The 20,234-nt window shown below is 44.2% G+C and overlaps 1 protein-coding gene across 1 annotated transcript in view; it reads right to left on the bottom strand.

Moving 5' to 3' along the window:
* Positions 1-7,178: 7,178 nt before the first annotated feature.
* The window catches only part of CD58 (CD58 molecule), a 49,539-nt gene continuing 36,483 nt past the window's right edge, over positions 7,179-20,234 (bottom strand). Inside the window, exons 4-6 of the mRNA XM_020892331.2 lie at positions 17,705-17,776; positions 15,295-15,335; positions 7,179-10,231 (exon numbers count right to left, since the gene is read on the bottom strand). Coding sequence (XP_020747990.2) covers positions 15,295-15,335; positions 17,705-17,776 — 113 coding nt within the window. The 3' untranslated portion in view covers positions 7,179-10,231. The remainder of the gene's footprint in view (positions 10,232-15,294; positions 15,336-17,704; positions 17,777-20,234) is intronic.

Genomic DNA, 20,234 nt, shown 5'->3' with positions numbered 1-20,234 from the left:
AGTCCATGGGGTCGCAAAGGGCTGAGCGACTGAACTGAACTGAAGTGAACTGAACTGAACACCCTATATGGCGTTTGTAACAACAGGATGGCATGAGGGACTCCATCCCTACAACAAGCAGCCAGGTTTACAAAAAGGAGCCTACCCTTTGGAGGCAGATAGAGGGGATCTGGATGCAATATCACCAGAATTTCACTGTACTTCCTGGTGCAAGTCACTTTGTCTCTCTGAGCATCAGCTTTGTCATCTGAGAAGTGGAGAATAAGAATCAGAAAATCACATCTAGCTTGAGCAGTGATGGCAGTGGTGGTGGTTTAGTTGCTAAGTCATGTCCAACTCCTGTGATCCCATAGGCTGTGGTCTGCCAGGCTCCTCTGTCCAGTAGATTCTCCAGGCAAGAACACTAGAGTGGGTTGCCATTTCTTTCTCTAGGGTGTCTTCCTGACCCAGGGATCGAACCCGGGTCTCCTGCATTGCAGGCAGATTCATTACCAACTGAGCTGTGAGGGAAGCCCAACGTTTAAGAGAAATTACCTATGGTGAGAATTAAGAAATTAGGGTCCAGAGATGTCTGGAACACAGGAGAGGCCAGATAGATGTCATTCTTGTGGACATGACTTAGTCCACAAGCTAAGATCTAAAAGAAACTTCATGTCTTTTAGTTTCTATAACTCAAGTCATTTCTGACTCTTGAATTCTCATTTTGTTGGTAGAAAACTTCAACTCCAACCCTTCTGGGGATCACCCCCACTCTGGCTCTGTGGACTGTGACTTTATGTTGAATGACCTGAGGGTTGAGCATGCTTGACCTTAACTTTTTACCCACACAGGTTGGGCTGGATCTCCTTTGCCCTGTCCATCTGACCTGTGGCTCTCTATTGCTTACAGGACACAGTTAGAGTATGCAATTATCTCTGTGGCTTGGTACACAGAGCCAGGAACCAAATGAGTGCAGGACAATAGGGAAGAGTAGGGCCTGTGGATAAAGCCATGCCCATCCAAAAACATCCAAATCCGAAACAAATGGTTCACAGCGTGAGGGCCAAACAAAACAAATGGGCCTCTCTACTCCTCTGTAGTCACAATGGGCCTTCCCTCACCTTGGCCTCGGCTGGGAGTACTCATTCCCAGGGATCAACTTCTTGTCTTTTCCAAGCTCTGCAAGCAAGGCCTTTCCTCCCCATTTCTGGTGTTCCCTATCCCTTCCTTGTTTTATTTTTCTCTATAGCCCTTAGTGCTGTCCTTAGTACTTAGCCCTTAGTATCCTTAGCCCTTAGTACTTTCCTTATTTATCCTGTTTAGTGTCTATTCCTGTCCATTAGAATGCAGGCCCATGAAGGCAGGTTTTCATTTTTGTTTATTGTTATATCCCAAGTGCCCAGAACAGTACATGGCAGATAGTAGGCACTCAATAAGTGTGTTGAATGAAATAAAATGGATGGATTTTTGAATGGATGGACATATGCATGACTGAGTGAATTCACTGTTGAATGGTCAGACTGGTTTCCTTTCTCCCCTTCCTATGATACCTGTGCTTTCAGAAGGTCCTCATCTGGGCTGCAACTAGGGTGAGGTCAGTGAGGCACTCACTTTGGGTACAAAACTTAATGGAGAACCAAAAAAGCTCAGCAATTAAATAAGGATATTTAATGCAATCATTTGAAAAATCAAAATTAATGCCAAAAACTCTGTGATGAGCAAAATCTCAAATTTTTAAATGAAGACATGATCTGAAAGAAACTGCAGTGAGCTGAACTGAAAATTATTTAAGATTGTCACTTGATCAAGAGGAATTCTCAAACATGGCAATGTTCTGAATTGAAAATAAAGTAAGCAAAGAAGCAGGATTTGAAAGTTTTATGAGTTTCTTTCATTAAAGCCAGGAAAGTAACAGTCTAATTAATTCTGGGGTTGTTATAAGTAAAATATTTAAATGTAAATACAGAACAGATTTTTGGACTCTGTGGGAGAAGGTGAGGGCAGGATGCTTTGAGAGAACAGCATCGAAACATGTATATTATCAAGGGTGAAACAGATCACCAGCCCAGGTTGGATTCATGAGACAAGGGCTCGGGGCTGGTGCACTGGGAAGACCCAGAGGGATGGGGTGGGGAGGGAGGTAGGAGGGGGGATCGGGATGGGGAACACATGTAAATCCATGGCTGATTCATGTCAATATATGGCCAAAACCACTACAATATTGTAAAGTAATTAGCCTCCAACTAATAAAAATAAATGGGAAAAAAATTAAAAAATAAAAATAAAGTAAAATAAAATAAAAATAATTCGAGTATTTAAAAAAAATAAGTAATGTTAGGTTTTAATTAAAACTTTTCAATTTTTCTTTTTTTTTTCTACTTTTCTTTTTTTTAAATAACACTGTGCAGCTTGTGAGATATTAGTTCCCTGACCAAGGATTGAACCCAGGCCCAGAGCAGTGGAAGCACAGAATCCTGACCACTGGATTGCAGGGAATTCCTTTTTTTCATTTTTTAAAAGCTGCTTTAATGTTCTGGAAAAATATGGCTTGTTAAGAAAATACATGCACATATAGGAGCACACATTTTTCTTTTGCTGTAGGATCTTATATGGGTTGTTTCTCAGTAGATGCATGTTCTCAGTAGACGCACGTCAGCTAAGCAGCTTTATGAGTCATCCCTTCCCAACAGGCCTCCAGAATTTTCACAACCTGAACTACTTTCATCTAAATGAGTAAGAGGAACCTCCATACTCTCCCCATGGTGGCTGCAACAATTTACATTCCCCCCAACAATGTATGAGGATTCTTTTCTCCACATTCTCACCAACACTTGCTATTTCTTGCCTTTTTGATAACAGCCATTCTAACAGGCATGATATGATATTTCACAGTGGTTTTGATTTGCATTACCCTGTGATTAGTGACGCTGAGCATTCTTTCATGTGTCTGTTGGCCATCTGTATGTCTTCTTGGGAATAATGTCTTTTCAGCTCCTCTGCTCATTTTAAAATTGGGTATGTGTTTCTGCTGTTGTTACTGCTGAGTTGTATGATTTCTTTATGGATTTTGGATATTAGCGCCATACTGGATATATGATTTGCAAATATCTTCTCCTATTTGATAGGTTGTCTTTTCATTCTGTTGATGGTTTCCTTTGTTGTGCAGAAACTTTTTAGATCGACACATTCCATTTGTTTATGATCCAGTTCTCCCACTTCTGCGTATTTATCCAAAGAATCTGAAAACACTAGTTCAAAAAGATATATGTATCCCTATGTTCATCACAGCATTATTTACAATAGGCAAGAGATTAAAAACAACCTAAGTTCCCATCAATGGATGAATGGATAAAGAAGATATGGTGTATACACATATATATAGATAGATATATACATACACACACACACAATGGAAAAAGATGAAATCTTGCCATTTGCAATAACATGGCTATACCTTGAGGTTATTATGTTAAGTGAAATGTCAAACAGAGAAAGAAAATAACCTATGATTTCACTTCTATTTGGAATATAAAAACAAACAAAAAATAAAATAAATAAACAAACTAAACACAAAGATATAGAGAATGGATTCCCTGGTGGCTCAGATGGTAAAGAACCTGCCTGCAATGCGGAAGACCTGGGTGTGATCCCTGGGTCAGGAAGGTCCCCTGGAGAAGGAAATGGCAACCCACTCCAGTGTTCTTGCCTAGAAATTCCAAGGACAGAGGAGCCTGGTGGGCTACAGTTCATGGGGTCGCATGAAAACAACTGAGTGACTAACACTAGGCTACCAGAGGGTAAAGGGTTGGGGGAAGCGGGAGGACAAAATAGGTAAAGGGGATCAACTGTGTGGCGACAGATGGAAATGAAATGCTTGGTGGTGAGCATGCTGCAAGGTTTAGAGGTAGAAATATGCTGTACTCATGAGTTTATGCAATGTTATAAACCAATGTCACCTCAATAAAAAACACATTTAAAAATAAATGTTAAAAAGGGAAAAGAGGGCTTCCCTGGTGGTTCAATGGTAAAGAATCCAGCTATCAAAGCAAGACACATGGGTTCAGTCCTTGGGTCAGGAAAATTCCACATGCAACTAAGAGCAACTAAGCCTATGGGCTACAACTGCTGTCTGTGCTCTAGAGCCTATGGGCTATAACTGCTATGGGCAGAGCAACCAAGCCTATGGGCTACTAGGGGTCGAACCTGGGTCTCCTGAGTTGCAGGCGGATTCTTTACGGTCTGAGCCACCAGGGAAGCCACGATAGTTGTAACGTATTGATTGGACCTACTGTGCTATGGGGGGGCTAAGAGCACCGAAGCCCATGGTCTACAACTGCTGAGTCTGTGCTCTAGAGCCCGGGGGCCACAGCTGCTGAGCCCACGTGCGGCGACTACTGAAGCCCACAGGCCCAGAGTCCGTGGTCCACAACACGAGAAGCCCGTGCACCACAACTGGAGAGTGGCCCCTGCTTGCTGCAAATAGAGAAAAGCCTGTGATGCAAACAAGACTCGGCACACCCAAAAATAAATAAGGTAAATACAATTTTTAAAAAAGATAAAGATGTAAGACGTGAGAGGGTTGCAGGAGCCTGGTGAGGGAGGTGGTCTTGATTGGGACACTTTTCAATGATTCTACTACTTTGATCATTCGTTTTCTGTTTTCAGGAAGCGATTTTTTTCCCCCTAATATTTATTTATTTATGTGGCTATATTGGGTCTTTGTTGCAGCATGCAAACTCTCAGCTGTGGCATGTGGTATCTGGTTCCTGGAGTAGGCATCACACCTAGGACCCCTTCACTGGGAGTGTGGGGTACCACTGGGCCACCAGTGAAGTCCCCAGGAAGGAATCTTAAAAAGAAATCTTGAGAGAAAAAAACAGACCAAGAAGAGGAGGAGCCTGGCAAAAGAGGAAGGGCTTTCTTATTACGCAGGCGTCAGACATTAACACAGGCAGCGCGGGCAACCCACACGCTTGCTCACTTTGCTTTCACTTCCACCATCATCCACTCCTTCCATTCTGACCCAGAGGAATGGGTACCTCCCAAGATGACATGTGCCACAACCCCTCACAGGGTGCTGAGCTGAGCCAGGCCTCTGACTACATGGCCCCAGTGGCCAGTGCCATGCTTCCTGGGGGTGGTGTACAAACTTGACACTTGGTGAGGAGTTAAAACTGAGGGTGGATGTTAGGAGATAACCCTGGTGTCACAGAGAAGCATTGGACCAGAGGCTGAGATTTTCAGGCTCCTGCTTCTGGCCCTTTCACTGGACTAGCTGTTGAGTGGCTGGTCCAGTTCCCTTCCCTCTCTGAGCCCCAGGCTTTTCATCTGTCTAATGAGACCTGGGTTCAATTCCTGGGTCGGGAAGATCCCCTGGAGAAGGAAATGGCAACCCACTCCAGTATTCTTGCCTGGAGAATCCCATGGACAGAGGAGCCTGCCATGGGGCCGCAAGAGTTGGACACGACTTAGTGACTAAACCACCAATGAGACCTCTGAGGACCCCTACAGCTTTGAATCTAGAAAGTAGAACTCAATATAATATTTGGTGCCTTTGATAGGCAGTCAACACAAGTGGTTAAAAGCAAGCCCTCTCTCTAGAGAATACATAAATTATGGATAAAATTTTCCTTCGAGTGAACATAAAACTTGGAAAAGCATTTCCAAGGACTCCCAACTATATGTGGAAAATAGACCACAGGCACCCGTCTTTTCACAGTGTGGTTGGTGGTCAAGAGGCCTCAGGGGCCACACTGCCTGGGTTTGAATCCTGGTCTGACTGACCTCAGACAAGTGCACGTCAGTTGTCTCATTTCTGAAACAAGGAAAGTTCTAGGACCTGCTTGTCCCTTGGAGAGGACTACCAGTGGAGACAGAGTTTCTGGGAAGAGGGGCCAAGATGCAGAGATGGGTGTGACTAAAACCTAAGGCTGAAGGCTGAGGCTGTAGGGTAGACAGCTGATGGTGGAAAGGAGGTTCCAGTGGCTTTGCAAGAGGACACCCCCAGGAGGACAGGGGTGGGAAGCGTGAGGCAGTGTGGAAATGGGAGTGCGGAAGAAGGCAGATGACTGGGGGACGTGTACATGCGGCAGAGCCTGGCTGAAGAGGGAGAAGGGAGAGACACAATGGGACAACCTGTCTCAAGATTCCAAATTAAACTCTGCTTTAAGGGGCTCTCATAGATTCACTTCAGCTAGTGTCTGAAGCTAGTTCTTTGCTCGAACTTCCAAACAGGAAGTTGTCTTTTGAGGTGGTAACTTTGGGTTCCGGGTAGAGAAACATAGCCAGAGTCCTGAGAGGAAGAAGTTCCATATATAGACTTTCAGCCTCCAAAGAGCTGAGCCCAGGCTGAGAAGCTGATGGGGAAGTCCTGCTTCAGGATAGGAGGCTAGTCCCCTTCCTATTCTTTTTTTTTTTTTTTGGCCAGCCACTAGGCTTGAGGGATCTTATTTCCCCAACCAGGGCTCAAACCCATGCCCCGTGAAGTGGAAGCTGAGTCTTAATTGCGTCGTGTCTTGATTAAAGCTCAGAGTCTTCCCATCAGGGAAGTTGCAGTCCCGTAGTTTTATCTGTAATGACAGTTTTATTAGGACATAATCCACAAACTATACAATCCACCTATTTAAGGTGTGCAGTTCAATAATGTTAGTCTCTTCAGTTAGGCAATCAGTTCTAGAAGGTTTTCATCATCCCCCCAAAGAAACCTTGTATTCATGAGCAATCACTCCCTCCCCATATCCAACATTCTCTTCCCAGCCCTATTTCGAAATTTTGTATAATTGTATAACATGTGATCTCTTTTTAAAAACTGGGGTACGTGCATGCTCAGTTGTGTCTGACTCTTTGCGACCCCATGGATTGTAGCCTGCCAGGCTCCTCTGTCCATGGAATTTTCCAGGCCAGAATACTGGAGTGGGTTGCCATTTCCCTGTCCAGTATATTTGCTTTATAATGTTGTTAGCTTCTCCTGTACAAAGAAGTGAGTCAGCTGTATGTATACATATATCCCCTCCCTCTGGGGTCTGCCCTCCCACCACCCAGTTCCACCCCTCTAGGTCATCACAGAGCACTGAGCTGGGCTCTCCACCGTACCGCGGGTCCCCACCAGCTATTTCACACATGACGATGTACACTGGCTTCTTGCACTTAATGTATTTTTAAGGTTCATCCACTTTGTAGCATGAATCAGAACTTCAGTATTTTGAGTTTTGAAAAACATTGTTTAATGTTATACAAACACACCACAGGTATACTCTGTTGTAAATATTATGTGGGTCAAGAAATAACAATGTTAACTCCCCTAAAGCCCTCATACCCCTTCACAGTCAGTATTCCCTCCCCATCCTGCCCACCACTTAGAGTAAGAATGACCTTTTCTTTACCATATATCATCAAACATTTGCATTACTAAAGACCTTTATTAATTTTTATATTATTATTCCATTTTATGGATAGACCACATTTTATTGATCTGTTCACCCATGTATATGTATTTGGAGAATTTGCATTGTTTGGCTGCTGTGAATAATGACCTATGAACACCCATGTGCAAGTTTTTGTCTGGACGTATGTGTTTTTTTTCTTGGGTGTATACCAATGGGTGGGATTGCTGGGTCTTATGGTTACTGCCTTCTTCCTTTGCATACATTTCCATTCTAGGACGGGGTATATATCCCACAAGTGATCACAGTGACCTGCCCTGTCACACTATGAGCTTCCTTCATTGAATACCCCGCTGAACCTAGTACCTGTGTGTGTGTATCTGTGTGTATGTGTGTGTACAAAGTTACACCGTCACGTCTGACTCTCTGCAACCTCAGCGGCTGCAGCTCACCAGGTTCCTCTGTCCATGGGATTCTCCAGGCAAGAATACTGAAGTGGGTTGCTAAGCCCTCCTCCAGGGGATCTTCCTGACCCAGAGACTGAGCCTGTGTCTCCGCATTTCCTGTATTTCAGGCGGATTCTTTACCACTGAGTCATCAGGGAAGACCAACCTAGCACCTAGAAAGCACTAAAATATGTAAGGGGCCCTCCACCACTTCAGATGGTGCTCACAGGCAGAATAAGAAGAGGTCGGTGAACTGACCATGCGATCTTACAAGAGGGCCTGGCAAGCTTGATCTCAGCAAGATCTTGGTAAGCTTGGCGAGAAGTGGGGGTGAAAGCCTGACTGACCAGTGTTCAAGGAAGAATGGGGAGAGAAGAGTCAGAAAAAGAAAGTACAGATCATTCTTTTGAGGAACTTTTCGTAAAAGAGAGCAGAAAAGTGAGACGAGAGCTGGATGGGAAAGTATAGTCAAGAGTATTTTGTTTTTTCTTAAAGATATGAGAAATGACAGTATGTATGCTGCCATAGAAAGGTACGAGCTGATGATGGGAGAGAGGGGTGGACAAAGACAAGAGTGATGTCCTTATGTAGATGCGGGGAGATGGGACCCCGTGCAGAAGCAGTGTGAATGATCCACCCCCTGAAAGTCACGTTGAAACCCTAACTCCTGCGGTGACTGTATTTGGCGGTAAGGCCTGGGAGGAGGGGATACAGGTTAAATGAGGTCATAAGGGGAGGCCTCCAGTCCAACAGAGCTGGTGCCCTTAGAGAAACAGATCCTGGAGCTCTTCTCTGTGCCAAGTGGGGACAGAGCCAGACAGGAAGAGACCTCACCAGGAACCACACTGGCCAGCATCTGATCTGGGGCTTAGCCTCTATAACTGGGACAAATGCACTTCTGTTTTTAAAGTCACCCAGTCTATGGTATTCTTTTATGGCAGCCCAAGCAGACTAAGACAAGTGGAGAGACTGGCTTTCGGAGGAGTGAGAAGAGTTCACCCACAGTGACAGGAGGGGAGGCAAGGCACATGGGTGCTGACGCAGCTGGGTGTGAGGTGTGGAAGGGTGGGGACTGGGAAGAGAGGTCTCCTCAGTGCTTTTCTTCAGTGATACAGGAAGCACGGTGAGAAGTTGAGAATGAGGACACAGTGTTATGGGTCTAAGAAGAGCAACGAGGAAGCAGTGAATGGACCAGCATGATCCAACGAGGACATCTGAGAAACACTGGGAATCCCTTTGAGGTGTACAGTCATTTGAAGTGAAACTCATCAGCCAGGTGGTATGTTTTTCTCCAGGATGTTCAGCAGTTTGAATGGAAGGAAGGGAAATAGTACAAGTGACTATAACCACAGCTGGGGTTTGGCCTAGTATAGGGGTAAAGAGTGAGGGTGGAGTTGCACTGATGATCACTGGAGACCCCAAAGAGTGAGGAGACGGAGGACTCAGAGGGGATGACGGGCAGGGAAGAGGCAGGGTGGCCAGCTTGCAGGTCCTGGCTGGACTGCTGGAGTTTTGGATTAGGGCCCCTTGGGGGCGTGGTGTGGAAGACAGTGAGCAAAGGGGGCATGCTATTGCTAGTGAGGGGCTGCTAAGTGCTAAGATAGTGAGGAGCTGCGATATTGCTAATGAAAAGGCCAGGAGTGGGGCCCAGGCGGTGCTGGGAGAGGAAGCTGAGATCCCTGGGGGAGACCATGCCAGGGTATTGAAAGTTGCAGGTTGTGAAAACACTCCAGTTCTGAAAGGGGCAGTGTTGAGAGTGGTTTCCACCTGGTGTTAAAAATCTTCATGGCATGAGGAATAACAAAGATAACTCGGAAAAGGGCTATTGGGTCTGCTGGCGTGAGCATCAGAGCTGGAGAAGGAGCAACGGTCTGGAAGCAGAGCTGAGCCAGGAGGATGCCCCGCCTCCCCCTGAGCCCACTGTACAAGGCGCACAAGAGAGGACAGCTTGTCCTTGAGATGGCTGCCAGGGTTCACAAGAACAGAAAGGGGACGTGAACATCCATTAAAGAGGATACAAGGGATTTTACTGGTGATAGATGGGGTCAGAAAAGGCCAGGGAGACCATGTGGGGACCAAAGTCTGGAAGATAAAGGAAATTCTAGGAGCTGCTTCATCATATATATACATACTTACATTATTTACAGATTCACATCTCTAGAAAAATACAATTTACAATAAACAATTAAGGAACAAGATAGTATCTAGTTTTGTTCAGTGTAGACACTAATGCCTGTTGTGTGTTAGTCCTTGTCTCTTCTAGGAAATATTGCTTCTTATAAATGGTCAATTTCAGGCAGAATTTCAAAGTTTCCTCAAGGAGAAGGTAATACATGAATGGTGCATCGGATGCCTTCCCGAAGCAATTGAAATAACTTAATTGCCACGTGTTCCATTTCATCTTCTGTTACCACACAACAGGCACTATAAAAGAAATATCTCATATTAGAATAAAACACAATCTGTGCTGCAGTGTATGAGTCTAAATGACCCTCTTATTCTAATGCAGGTAGCCCTTTTGTAACAAACCCATCAGAAGCAAGGGTTCTAGGGAGCAGAGATGGAGGGAGCTTGGTCTTGGGTCCTTATGGGATGGCAGCTGGAGATCTACCAGGAGTGCTATCCTGGCGCACAGCACAAATTCAGAGTCCCAGCTTCTCAGACCAACTCAGTCTTGCTCTTTGTACACTTGTGCTTTTTGCGTTTTGTTTTTCATCTGACATTTACTCTTCTATGTGACACATACAAGGATTTTAACTTTTGCTTTGTTTCTTCAAATATTTTCTAATTATGCTGTCATTTTAAAAGTAACTTCTCTTCGCTACTTTAAGATGGAGTTTTTTTTTTATCAGATGTGCAATTCCTGTACTAAATATTACTTGGTTATTATTTTCATTATGATGTTTGCCAAGTGTAGGATGGGAGAGAACTTATTTGACATCTTGCCATGTGCTGAATGGCTTGAGACAGTAGACTTGCTGATAATGTGAGTAGAATAATGACTTTAGTGTAATTACTGAGCCTATGACATGAACTATTTGTTTTATGAAGAATTAGAGCTGACTTTCTTCATGCTGAATTGAATCCTGGTATCTCCAAAAAACAGACCGGAGCTTGTAAGACCCATAGGTAAACTGTCACCCCTTCTAAGAGTCATCTCCTTTGCCACAAGAATATCCTGGCCGTGGTTTTCTTCTTTCAGCTTCTCTTCCTGATTATTCATCTTTGTGGTGATGACAGAACACCCTTGAGTAACTCAGAGGAAATCAACTCAGCTACAGCCCTGCCTGAAAAAGCTCCTTCAAACTGAGAAAAGATCATTTCACGGCTTTTTTTTGTCTTCCCCATAGTCTGTATTTCCATGGACCAGATCAGACCAGAATTCCAAAAGATTTGCATGACTTTGGTAACAGGAGTTCATAAAAAATTAGTGCTGGACATGAAAAGATGTTCAGGATCATTAGTTATTAGGAAAATACAAATTAAAACCACAACAAATTCTTATTTTATATCTTCTAGTTGGGGAAAGTTAAAATAAAGAAATTTGACAATAAGAAAAAATTAGTGCTGGGATCAGAGGGGTTAGGTAAAGGAAATAGGCATTTTCCTTACTAAAAACCTTGTTGTTGTTTAGTTTCTGAGTCATGTCTGATTCATTTGTGACCCCACGGACTGCAACACGCCAGGCTTCCCTGTCTTTCACTATCTCCCGGAGCTTGCTCAAACTCACATCCATTGATTTGGTGATGCCATCCAACCATCTCATTCTCTGTCACCCTCTTCTTTTCCTGCCCTCAATATTTCCCAGCATCAGGGTCTTTTCCAATGAGTCAGCTCTTCGAATCAAGTGGTCAAAATATTAGAGCTTCAGCATCAATCCTTCCAATGAATATTCAGGGTTGATTTCCTTTAGGATTGACTGGTTTGATCTTCTTGCTGTCTAAGGGATTCTCTAGAGTCTTCTCTAGCACCATAATTTGAAAGCATCAGTGTTCAGCCTTCTTTATGGTCCAACTCTCACATTCGTACATGGCTACTCACAGAGAGGTGACAATTTTGCATTTCTTCCTGGTTATGCTTGTCCCCACCTCCCCCATACCTCCCCCAGCCCTGCCCCTCCACCACATCTGTTAACCCTTTAATAACTGAGTTTAGGGAACCCCCCTCTGCTGCCACAGTGGGCTCTTTAAATCTAAAAGGCATTCTTAAATAGGCAAGAAACGTACAAAATACAAAATCTGAACAGCCAACAAAAATATACCAAGAAAAGTAAGTTCCTCTCCCACATACAGCCCTAAGCTACCTATTTATTCCTCAGGATGTTACCCTAAGATGTCAGTTTTCTCTTCCTAGCTCATCATCCCAAGGCAACATTCTTCATGCAAAATTCTCCTGCCACAGAACCTTCAAATGCCTCCCTACTCCCATATCACTCATTTTAATGCTCTTGACTTCCAAAGATTTTCTTGCAAATATGGTCTCTTTTGCCACCTCTTCAATTTGATGCTAAGCAGGCTGACCTCTTTATCAATAACAATAATATATTTGGTTCCCTGCTATGTCTTCACCTCTGCTGCTTCTCCGAGCTGGAATGCCTTTCCCTCTCTGCTCTTGCTTTGAAGATCTAGCTCACGTTGTACTCCTTTCAAAGTCTTCATGATTATTCTTCTTCCCCTCCCCTTCGCTGGTTGCCCAGCCCTGATCATCCATTCCGGCCCATCACCATGGGCTTCTTGCCTAAGTCTTTGTTTCTTACATCCCCATCCATTCTCCCCAGTGTGACCATAAGTTTCTCAGAGGTAGGAGCCCTAACATACGCTTTCTCTGAATCTTATACAATGTCCAGCCTCACTGGGTACACTGATCTCAAGCCATCGGCTCACACAGCACCTGCCATCTAGTCATCTCCGTAAGAGTGCTTATTGAAAGAATAAAGGAACAGGTAAAGGATTGAGGCCTGGACTACCCCATCACCTTTCTCAGTGGCCCTGGACAACAGCCCTCCCATGACCAACATCCCCTGTCATGGTTCATGAAGGCCACACCTCAACTGTTACCATCAGGATCTTAGCAGAGGTCCTGCCTGGGCTCTCACCCTCACCTGCCCTCATGAGCACTGCTTCAAGTCTGAACATCCCACCTCTGACCATAACCTCCAGGTCTTCTGCTGCTGCCCCCACACTGCCAGAACACCTGCCTCTCACCTCATCCACAGCCAGTCAATCCCTTTCTTTTTTATTTTTTATTTTTGGTCGATCCCTTTCTACCCTCTCTCCACGGGGCCTCCTGGCCCACCAACCCCTGGTGGCCTCAGTACCCTCGCCCAGCCTACACCCTGCAGCTGGCTGAGCTGTCTTCTAGAATCCCTTGCCCCAGGCCTTCTGCAGTAGCTGACTGGCCAGCTGGCTTGGTCACTGTCCTGGCCAGCAGCTGGAGAGAAAGAAATCTCCCCACGGTACCACTGCTCTCAGGCCCTCGCTGCCACACAGTGATGGCTCCATCACCCTACTCCAAGCACTCACCCAGCGGCTTTCATGAAAGCTAGCCAACTTGCTCAGCCAAGCCAAAGGTCTTGACCACCGCCCCCCCCGCTTTGCCTCCCTGAAGCTCTAATGTATGGCCTCTTCTCTTGGATCCGTAACAGGGTGCCACCTGGCTCTCCTACTGGACTCCTCCACCGCGCCCTCCACTTGAGGGCCTCCAGCTTCTACTTCTTGGTGACCTCAGATGCTCTGGGAATCCGTTACTGTCCTGACAAAGATGCTCCCCAACTTGTAACCTTAGCCCCAGCCCCTACAGCTACTTCTCCAATTAGGTGCTGGATATCTCTACGCACGTGATGTGCCTGCATCTCAAACTCGGGCTGCAGTCTGCGCACAGATCCACCGTCCCAAACAAGGGCTCCATCTGACTCCTGCTATATCTGTCAGTGCTGCCAAGGGTTGAAATTCCTGTTGCTTTTGGCTAATTTCTTGAAGAAGAGTCATAACCAAATTAGCTAACATTTATTGGGCACCATTATGAGCCAGTCCTCCTCCAATGTGGGAGACCTGGATTCGATCCCTGGGTTGGGAAGATCCCCTGGAGAAAGAAGTGGCAGCCCACTCCAGTGTTCTTGCCTGGAAAATCCCATGGACAGAGGAGCCTGCTAGGCTACAGTCCATGGGGTCACAAAGAGTCGAAAACAACTCAGCAACTTCACTTTCACTTTGCTTGTACATATTGTTATTTCTATGCTACTATGACCTAAACTATCATTATTTCTATACTATTGTTATGCCCATTTTCCACAGAAGAAACTTGAGGTGCAGTGGGGTTCATTGACTTGTCTGAGTCCTATGAGAAATGGAGTTGCCACTGAACCCCAGGGAGCCAGGTGCCAGACTGCACTCTGCTGAGACTCTGTTTATACAATATCCACACTTTCTCTGAAATCTATCCCTCTTTCATTTGTGCCACAATCACACCGATACAGCTTCTCTTCTGCTTGGCTAGATTATTTCATTTATCCACTAACCAGTGTCCCCATGTTTCGCCTCTTGTGCCTTTATTCACTGTATGTTTAACCAATACAGACGTCTTCCCAAAGCATGTGAAAGTGAAGTTGCTCAGTCGTGTCCGACTCTTTGTGACCCCATAGATTGTAGCCTATCAGGCTCCTCCATCCATGGGATTTTCCAGGCAAGAGTACTGGAGTGGATTGCCATTGCCTTGTTCAGGATCTTCCTGACCCAGGGAAGATCCCAAAGCCTAACTTTGCTCAAAAATCCTCAATGGTTTCCCAGAAAAAAATCACTGAACCTCTTGGTAGCTCTCTCTCAATATCCTGGCCTGGCTCAACCTCTATCCCATCAACATCTGCTGCCCCAAAAGGGGTGACTCGCCACCCCCAACCCCACCCTTTCCAGCCCTAAGCTTTACTCTTCCTCCTGACCATGGGGATTCTGCCAGGACAGGGACTTGTGGATCTCCTTAAGGCAACTTCCTTCACCCATGGCCACCATTCATTGTGTTTGGATCCTATCTTTTGTTCTTGATGCAGACCCAGCTCTGACCCTGGCTCCTGAAGTAAACCTTATCCTTGGCTCCATTTTCCTGGGATGGAAGAAGAAGGGAGTATATTTTGGTGGTTAACAGGATAACCCATGGAGTCTGAAGACCTAGATTTGAATCCCAGCTCTACCATCTATGAGTCATGTGACTTGACTTCTCTGTCTTCCATTCGATATCTCTAAACAAGCTGTAAAGATATCCCCATGCAAGGCTCAATGAGAGGGTTGAATGAGATGTTACATGGAAAGTGACTGGTTGGTGCTTAATGAACTGTGGTGAGTAATCTGCTGATGTTACTTATTATTGTTCAAGGCAACTAACTGACAGATAAGTAGATCCGGGCTCCCCAGGGAACAGGCCCTCTACATGGGGGTTGTTCTGCTTTTAATATATGATACATAACGTGCCCACTGAGCAGTCTATGGGTTACTCACCTAGCCCGCTGTGTTTCTTTGGCTACGACGTCCCAGAAAACCTACAAATGAAGACATTTTTGTCTCAATTAAAGAGCTGAAAAGAAAAGCTGAAATGTAGGGTTGCTGGCTAGAGGCCTGAACTGGGAAAACTCAAGAACACAGCCCTATCGAGCTGGTCTTCCCTACTCTCCTAAATGCTCACATCAAATTGGCTACTGAGTTGAGCCAAAGAGTTGTTCAAAAATTGGTCATCAGACAATAGAAAAACAAAAACTGTTGATGAATGTTTTTTTCTATAGCAACTTTGCATGAATCTAAAGATGGAGGGAAGGCTAGAATATTCTGGATCAGTGCTGCCCAATGGGGATATAATGTGAGCCACATAAGTAATTATACATGCTTACTAGCCACAGATACAGTAAAAAGAAATGGATGAAATTAATTTTATAAACTAGCCCAACATATCAAAAATATTACTGTAACATATAATGAGTATAAACATTATTAATGAGATACTTTACATTCCTTTTTAAATCAGAAGTCCTACAAATCTAATGTTTATTTTATACTGATGGCTCATCTCAGTTTGGACTCTCATATTTAACAGTTTCAACAGCCATGCGTGGCTACCATTTTGGACAGCACCAGTTTGGATGTTAAGATACCGTCTCACATGTATCCCTCAGTTTCCTGCCCATCAAAGGCACCAGTTAGCCTGGAGTGATGCTAATGATTCAGCAGCTGAGTTCACAAGGTTGAATGAGCTTGTAAAAGCGTCAACTACAACTAGCTGATGGAGCTGTTTACATTCAACTCTCTCCCGTTCTGATGGCTCCATGCCAAATACCTAGTCTTTTCAATTAATGGCTTTAGGATTGAGATGCTTGCTGAAGTAATTATTTGTTACTTTTGGGAGGGGGGATGAATATATGGTGCCATCAGTACTGATCACTGGGGTAAGTTTCCTTCCACTGAATAAAGGTTTGTTTTTGTTTATTTTAATAAGTTAAGTCAGTCAGTTGTTTTGGAGTTATATGGGTACACAGGGCTCTTTTTTTAGGTTCAGGAGTTGTGATGTAGACATCTTACCCACCCCCCCAAAAAAAAATATGAGTAGAAAATTAGTTTGGTTTCTGGGTACCAATCTGTTAAAGAGATTATTAACTATATTACTGCTATTTGGGGATTAAAAACAACTTTTTAAAAGAACACTTGAGTTCCCTGATGTTTTACTTATTGGTAATGATGCCTTAAAACCTTCTTTAGCTGATTTTTTTACACCTTGTTTAGAGGAAATTCAGTTGACTGATAGTCGATTACTTAGAGATCTTCATGGTATTTGAAACCTATAATATAGAAATGGTATCTTTGGGAAATCACACTCTAGGGCCAATACCCCAAAATAGACTACGTCAGTACTGGCCTATAATAGAACTTTCTGAAGTGATGGAATTGTTCTCTGTTTGGTGTAACATGGTAGCCACTAGCCATCTGTGAGCACTTGAAATGTGGCTAGTACGACTGAGGAACTAAATTTTAAATTTTATTTAATTTTCATTGATTACATTTTATATTTAGATTACTACATGTGGCTAGTACCCACTGTACTGAACAGTGCAGGTCTAGGGAAACTGAAATCTAGTTTGTGAACTTGATTCAAGACACGAGTATGAAATGACATGGATCCAGGATGCCTTCACCTTAAGGAAAGCTTACTCTTCAACAATCGCTATGGGAGCGACAGATTGTAAATTTCCTCTTGGTGAAGGAAACTGTTAGGGCTTCAAGAACCCTTAGTCTGAAATTTACAGACTGGTCAGCATCCTCTGGGACTTAAGGAGGGGTTTCTTGTCACCAGGAAAGAATAGGCTGGGACAGGGTCACCAGGTCTCCAGGGCATATGGGTTGCCTTCTGGACTGGTCCGCGATCTCAGGAGACTGAGGAAGGCAATACAGGTAATAATACCATGCCAGCTTCACCCTCTCCACATCACCTGACTCAATAAAAACTCCTTCTTACCTCAGTCTTGCTTCTGGGCTGTAAGTCATAGGAATTATGACCACAGCAGCCAAGAGTAAGAGTTTTGGGTTTTTCTGCAAAGTCTGGCTTGGAGATCAGAAGTGTAACGTACGTTGAGGCAGACCACAGACAGGAGGCTATGGAATGGTCCCAAGTATTATTGGCTGTGTTTCCATTCCTGTAATGCTCTCTATGGCCCAAGGATTCCTACCACCTCAGGATAACACAGAATCTCAGGGAACCCAACACACTTAGCAACCCCAGCCAACAAGTACAACAAAAAAGGTTTTGTGAAACAACTAAAATGTCAAACTTGGTTTTCATCTTCAAATTAGTCATTTTCTGGCCTTTGAAAAACCAATTCCCATTTGAAAACTTTTTTTTTTAAGGAAAAAAAAGTGTACGTACATTTTAAAAACAGCAAGCCACATATTACTGCTGGGAGTATGGCAAAAAGCACATACCTATGTCTTGAATTATCTGGGAAAAAGAAAGAAATACAATTAGCTGAACTGACCAAAACAGATACAGCTGATCCTCCTTATATGCAGATTTCATATTTGCGATTTACCTATTCGCTAAAATTTATTTGTATTCCTCAAACCAATACCTGCAGAACTTTCATAGTCATATGCTAACACAGGCAACAAAATGTTGAAAACTGTTGTTCCCAACTGAGGTTCAAGGCGAAACTCTGCCCTCGAGTTTTGGCCCTTGTACTGTAGGCACGATCCTATTTACACAATCCTATTTGTGATCTCTTTAGTGCCACGTGTTCTACATTTTGTGCTTTTTTGTTGCTTATTTCACTGTCTAAACTGGCCCTCAAAAACAGTGCTGAAATGCCAGGACCATAATTGATGCTTAAATGAAGCTTATTTAACACGTGTATTCTCTCTATAAGACACACAGCATTTCCCAAGCACAAGCAGGCCGTGTGCATCACAGAGAGAATACACATGTTAGATAAGCTTCGTTTAGGCATCAGGTATGGTCCTGCTGGTTGTGAATTTCACCGTTCATGCAGTAATTACATATATTAAATAATGTGTCTTTAAACAGAAACACACATAAAACAAGGTTCTACACTGATTCCTTTTCAAACATGTGACCAGAGACTTGCAGGAACCTAAGCCTATATCTCCCCTGGGAGTAATGATTCAATATTCACTAATTCTGTGTTCACAGTGACTTAATAAAACATAACTATGTGAAGTGGCTTCCCTGATAGCTCAGTTGGTCAAGAATCCGCCTGCAATGTGGGAGACCCTGGTTCAATTCCTGGGTCGGGAAGATCCCCTGGAGAAGGGATAGGCTACCCACTCCAGTGTTCTTGGGCTTCCCTTGCGGCTCAGCTGGTAAAGAATCCGCCTGTGATGTGGGAGACCTGGGTTCGATCCCTGGGTTGGGAAGATCCCCTGGGAAAGGGAAAGGCTACCCACTCCAATATTCTGGCCTGGAGAATTCCATGGACAGTCCATGGGGTCAAAAAGTGTCGGATATGACTGAGCGACCTTCACTTCATTTTCACTGTGAATAAAGAGAATTGACTGTGTTTCTAAATAAATTTATATGCACAAGGTTGATACATATCAGGTCCAGTGCTTTTTATTAAAAGCAGCAAATATTGCACTTTTTGGCCATCCCATCCTGCCACTGGCAGCACAACTTGGCATCGTGTGCTTGGCAGGGCAATGTGGCAGCCGTGCACAGCAAGCCTTAGAAACGTTTACCATAGAGCATCTGACACTGTGCTAAATGATGTGCCTACAGTCTCACTGAATCACTGCCACAGCGCTGGATTAGTGAGTGATCTAATGTTTCAGAGACTCAGGTTTCTCTTGACCTGATAAACATGCCTCCTAGGGCAATTGTGAGCATTAATTGAATCAATACACGTAAGAACAGTGATTAGTCACTGTGTGCTCAGTTGCTCAGTCACGTCCAACTCTTTGTGACCATATAGACTGCAGTCCACCAGGCTCCTCCGTCCATGGGATTTCCCAGGCAAGAGTACTGGAGTGGGTTGCCATTTCCTTCTCCAGGGGATCTTCCCAACCCAGGGATTGAACCTGAGTCTCCTGCATTGGCAGGTGGATTCTTTAACAGTACATCACCTGGGAAGCCTGTTAGCTACTACCATTAACCTACTGGAATCTCTGCTAATGTCCTTTGATTCTGCAATTCCATCTCTAAGATGCTAACCTACAGACAGAATCAGTGATGTACCTTTCTTGTCCCTCCAAAAAAGGCACAAAGATATTTACTACAGTTTTACAATATCAAAAAGATAAAACAACCAAAGTGTCCACAACAGAAAATAATGATGGTTCATCAGGTGGACTCTATCCACCTACCAAAAATCTAAGGGCAGAACACAGAGGATATGGCAAAATAATCACCACACATTGCTAAGGGAGAGGTTAGGGTCACTAACAGCAAATACAACATCGATAAGAGACAGGGGAGAGGAGGAGAGGGGAGGGGAGGAAAGGGAAGAGGAGACAGAAAATGAATGAATGAGTGAGAATATGAAATACACCCTTTCCTATTAGTTGGAGCACAGGTGGGTTAGAATGAATAGGCATTGGTTTGATTTGAGAGGTCCCTGGTTAGGAACTGTTAAGTTGTCCCACATACCTATTCTCTCCTCTTTAGTAAAAGAATTCAGATTTGCAGCTGGGCATACTGCCACTCACCTAAAAAATTAGTTTTTCAGCCTTTCTTGTAGCGAGGTTTAACCATGTGACAAGTTTTGGGCAATGAGATGCAAGAAGGGTTGTGTGGTATTTCTCAAAAGTCTCCCTGGAAGGGGTAAGACACATTATTTTTCCCTCCCTGAGTCCCACTCCTGAGACAGCAGGGGAGGTGGCAGGAGCTAGACCATACTTGGGTTTCTGACAACTGCATAAAGCAGCAATGTGCCCAAGGCTGCCTA

Source organism: Odocoileus virginianus, chromosome 5 (assembly GCF_023699985.2).
Source record: "Odocoileus virginianus isolate 20LAN1187 ecotype Illinois chromosome 5, Ovbor_1.2, whole genome shotgun sequence".
NCBI lineage: Eukaryota > Metazoa > Chordata > Mammalia > Artiodactyla > Cervidae > Odocoileus > Odocoileus virginianus.
Note: the sequence above shows the minus strand (reverse complement) of the source record. Positions and strands in the feature narration are given on the sequence as shown.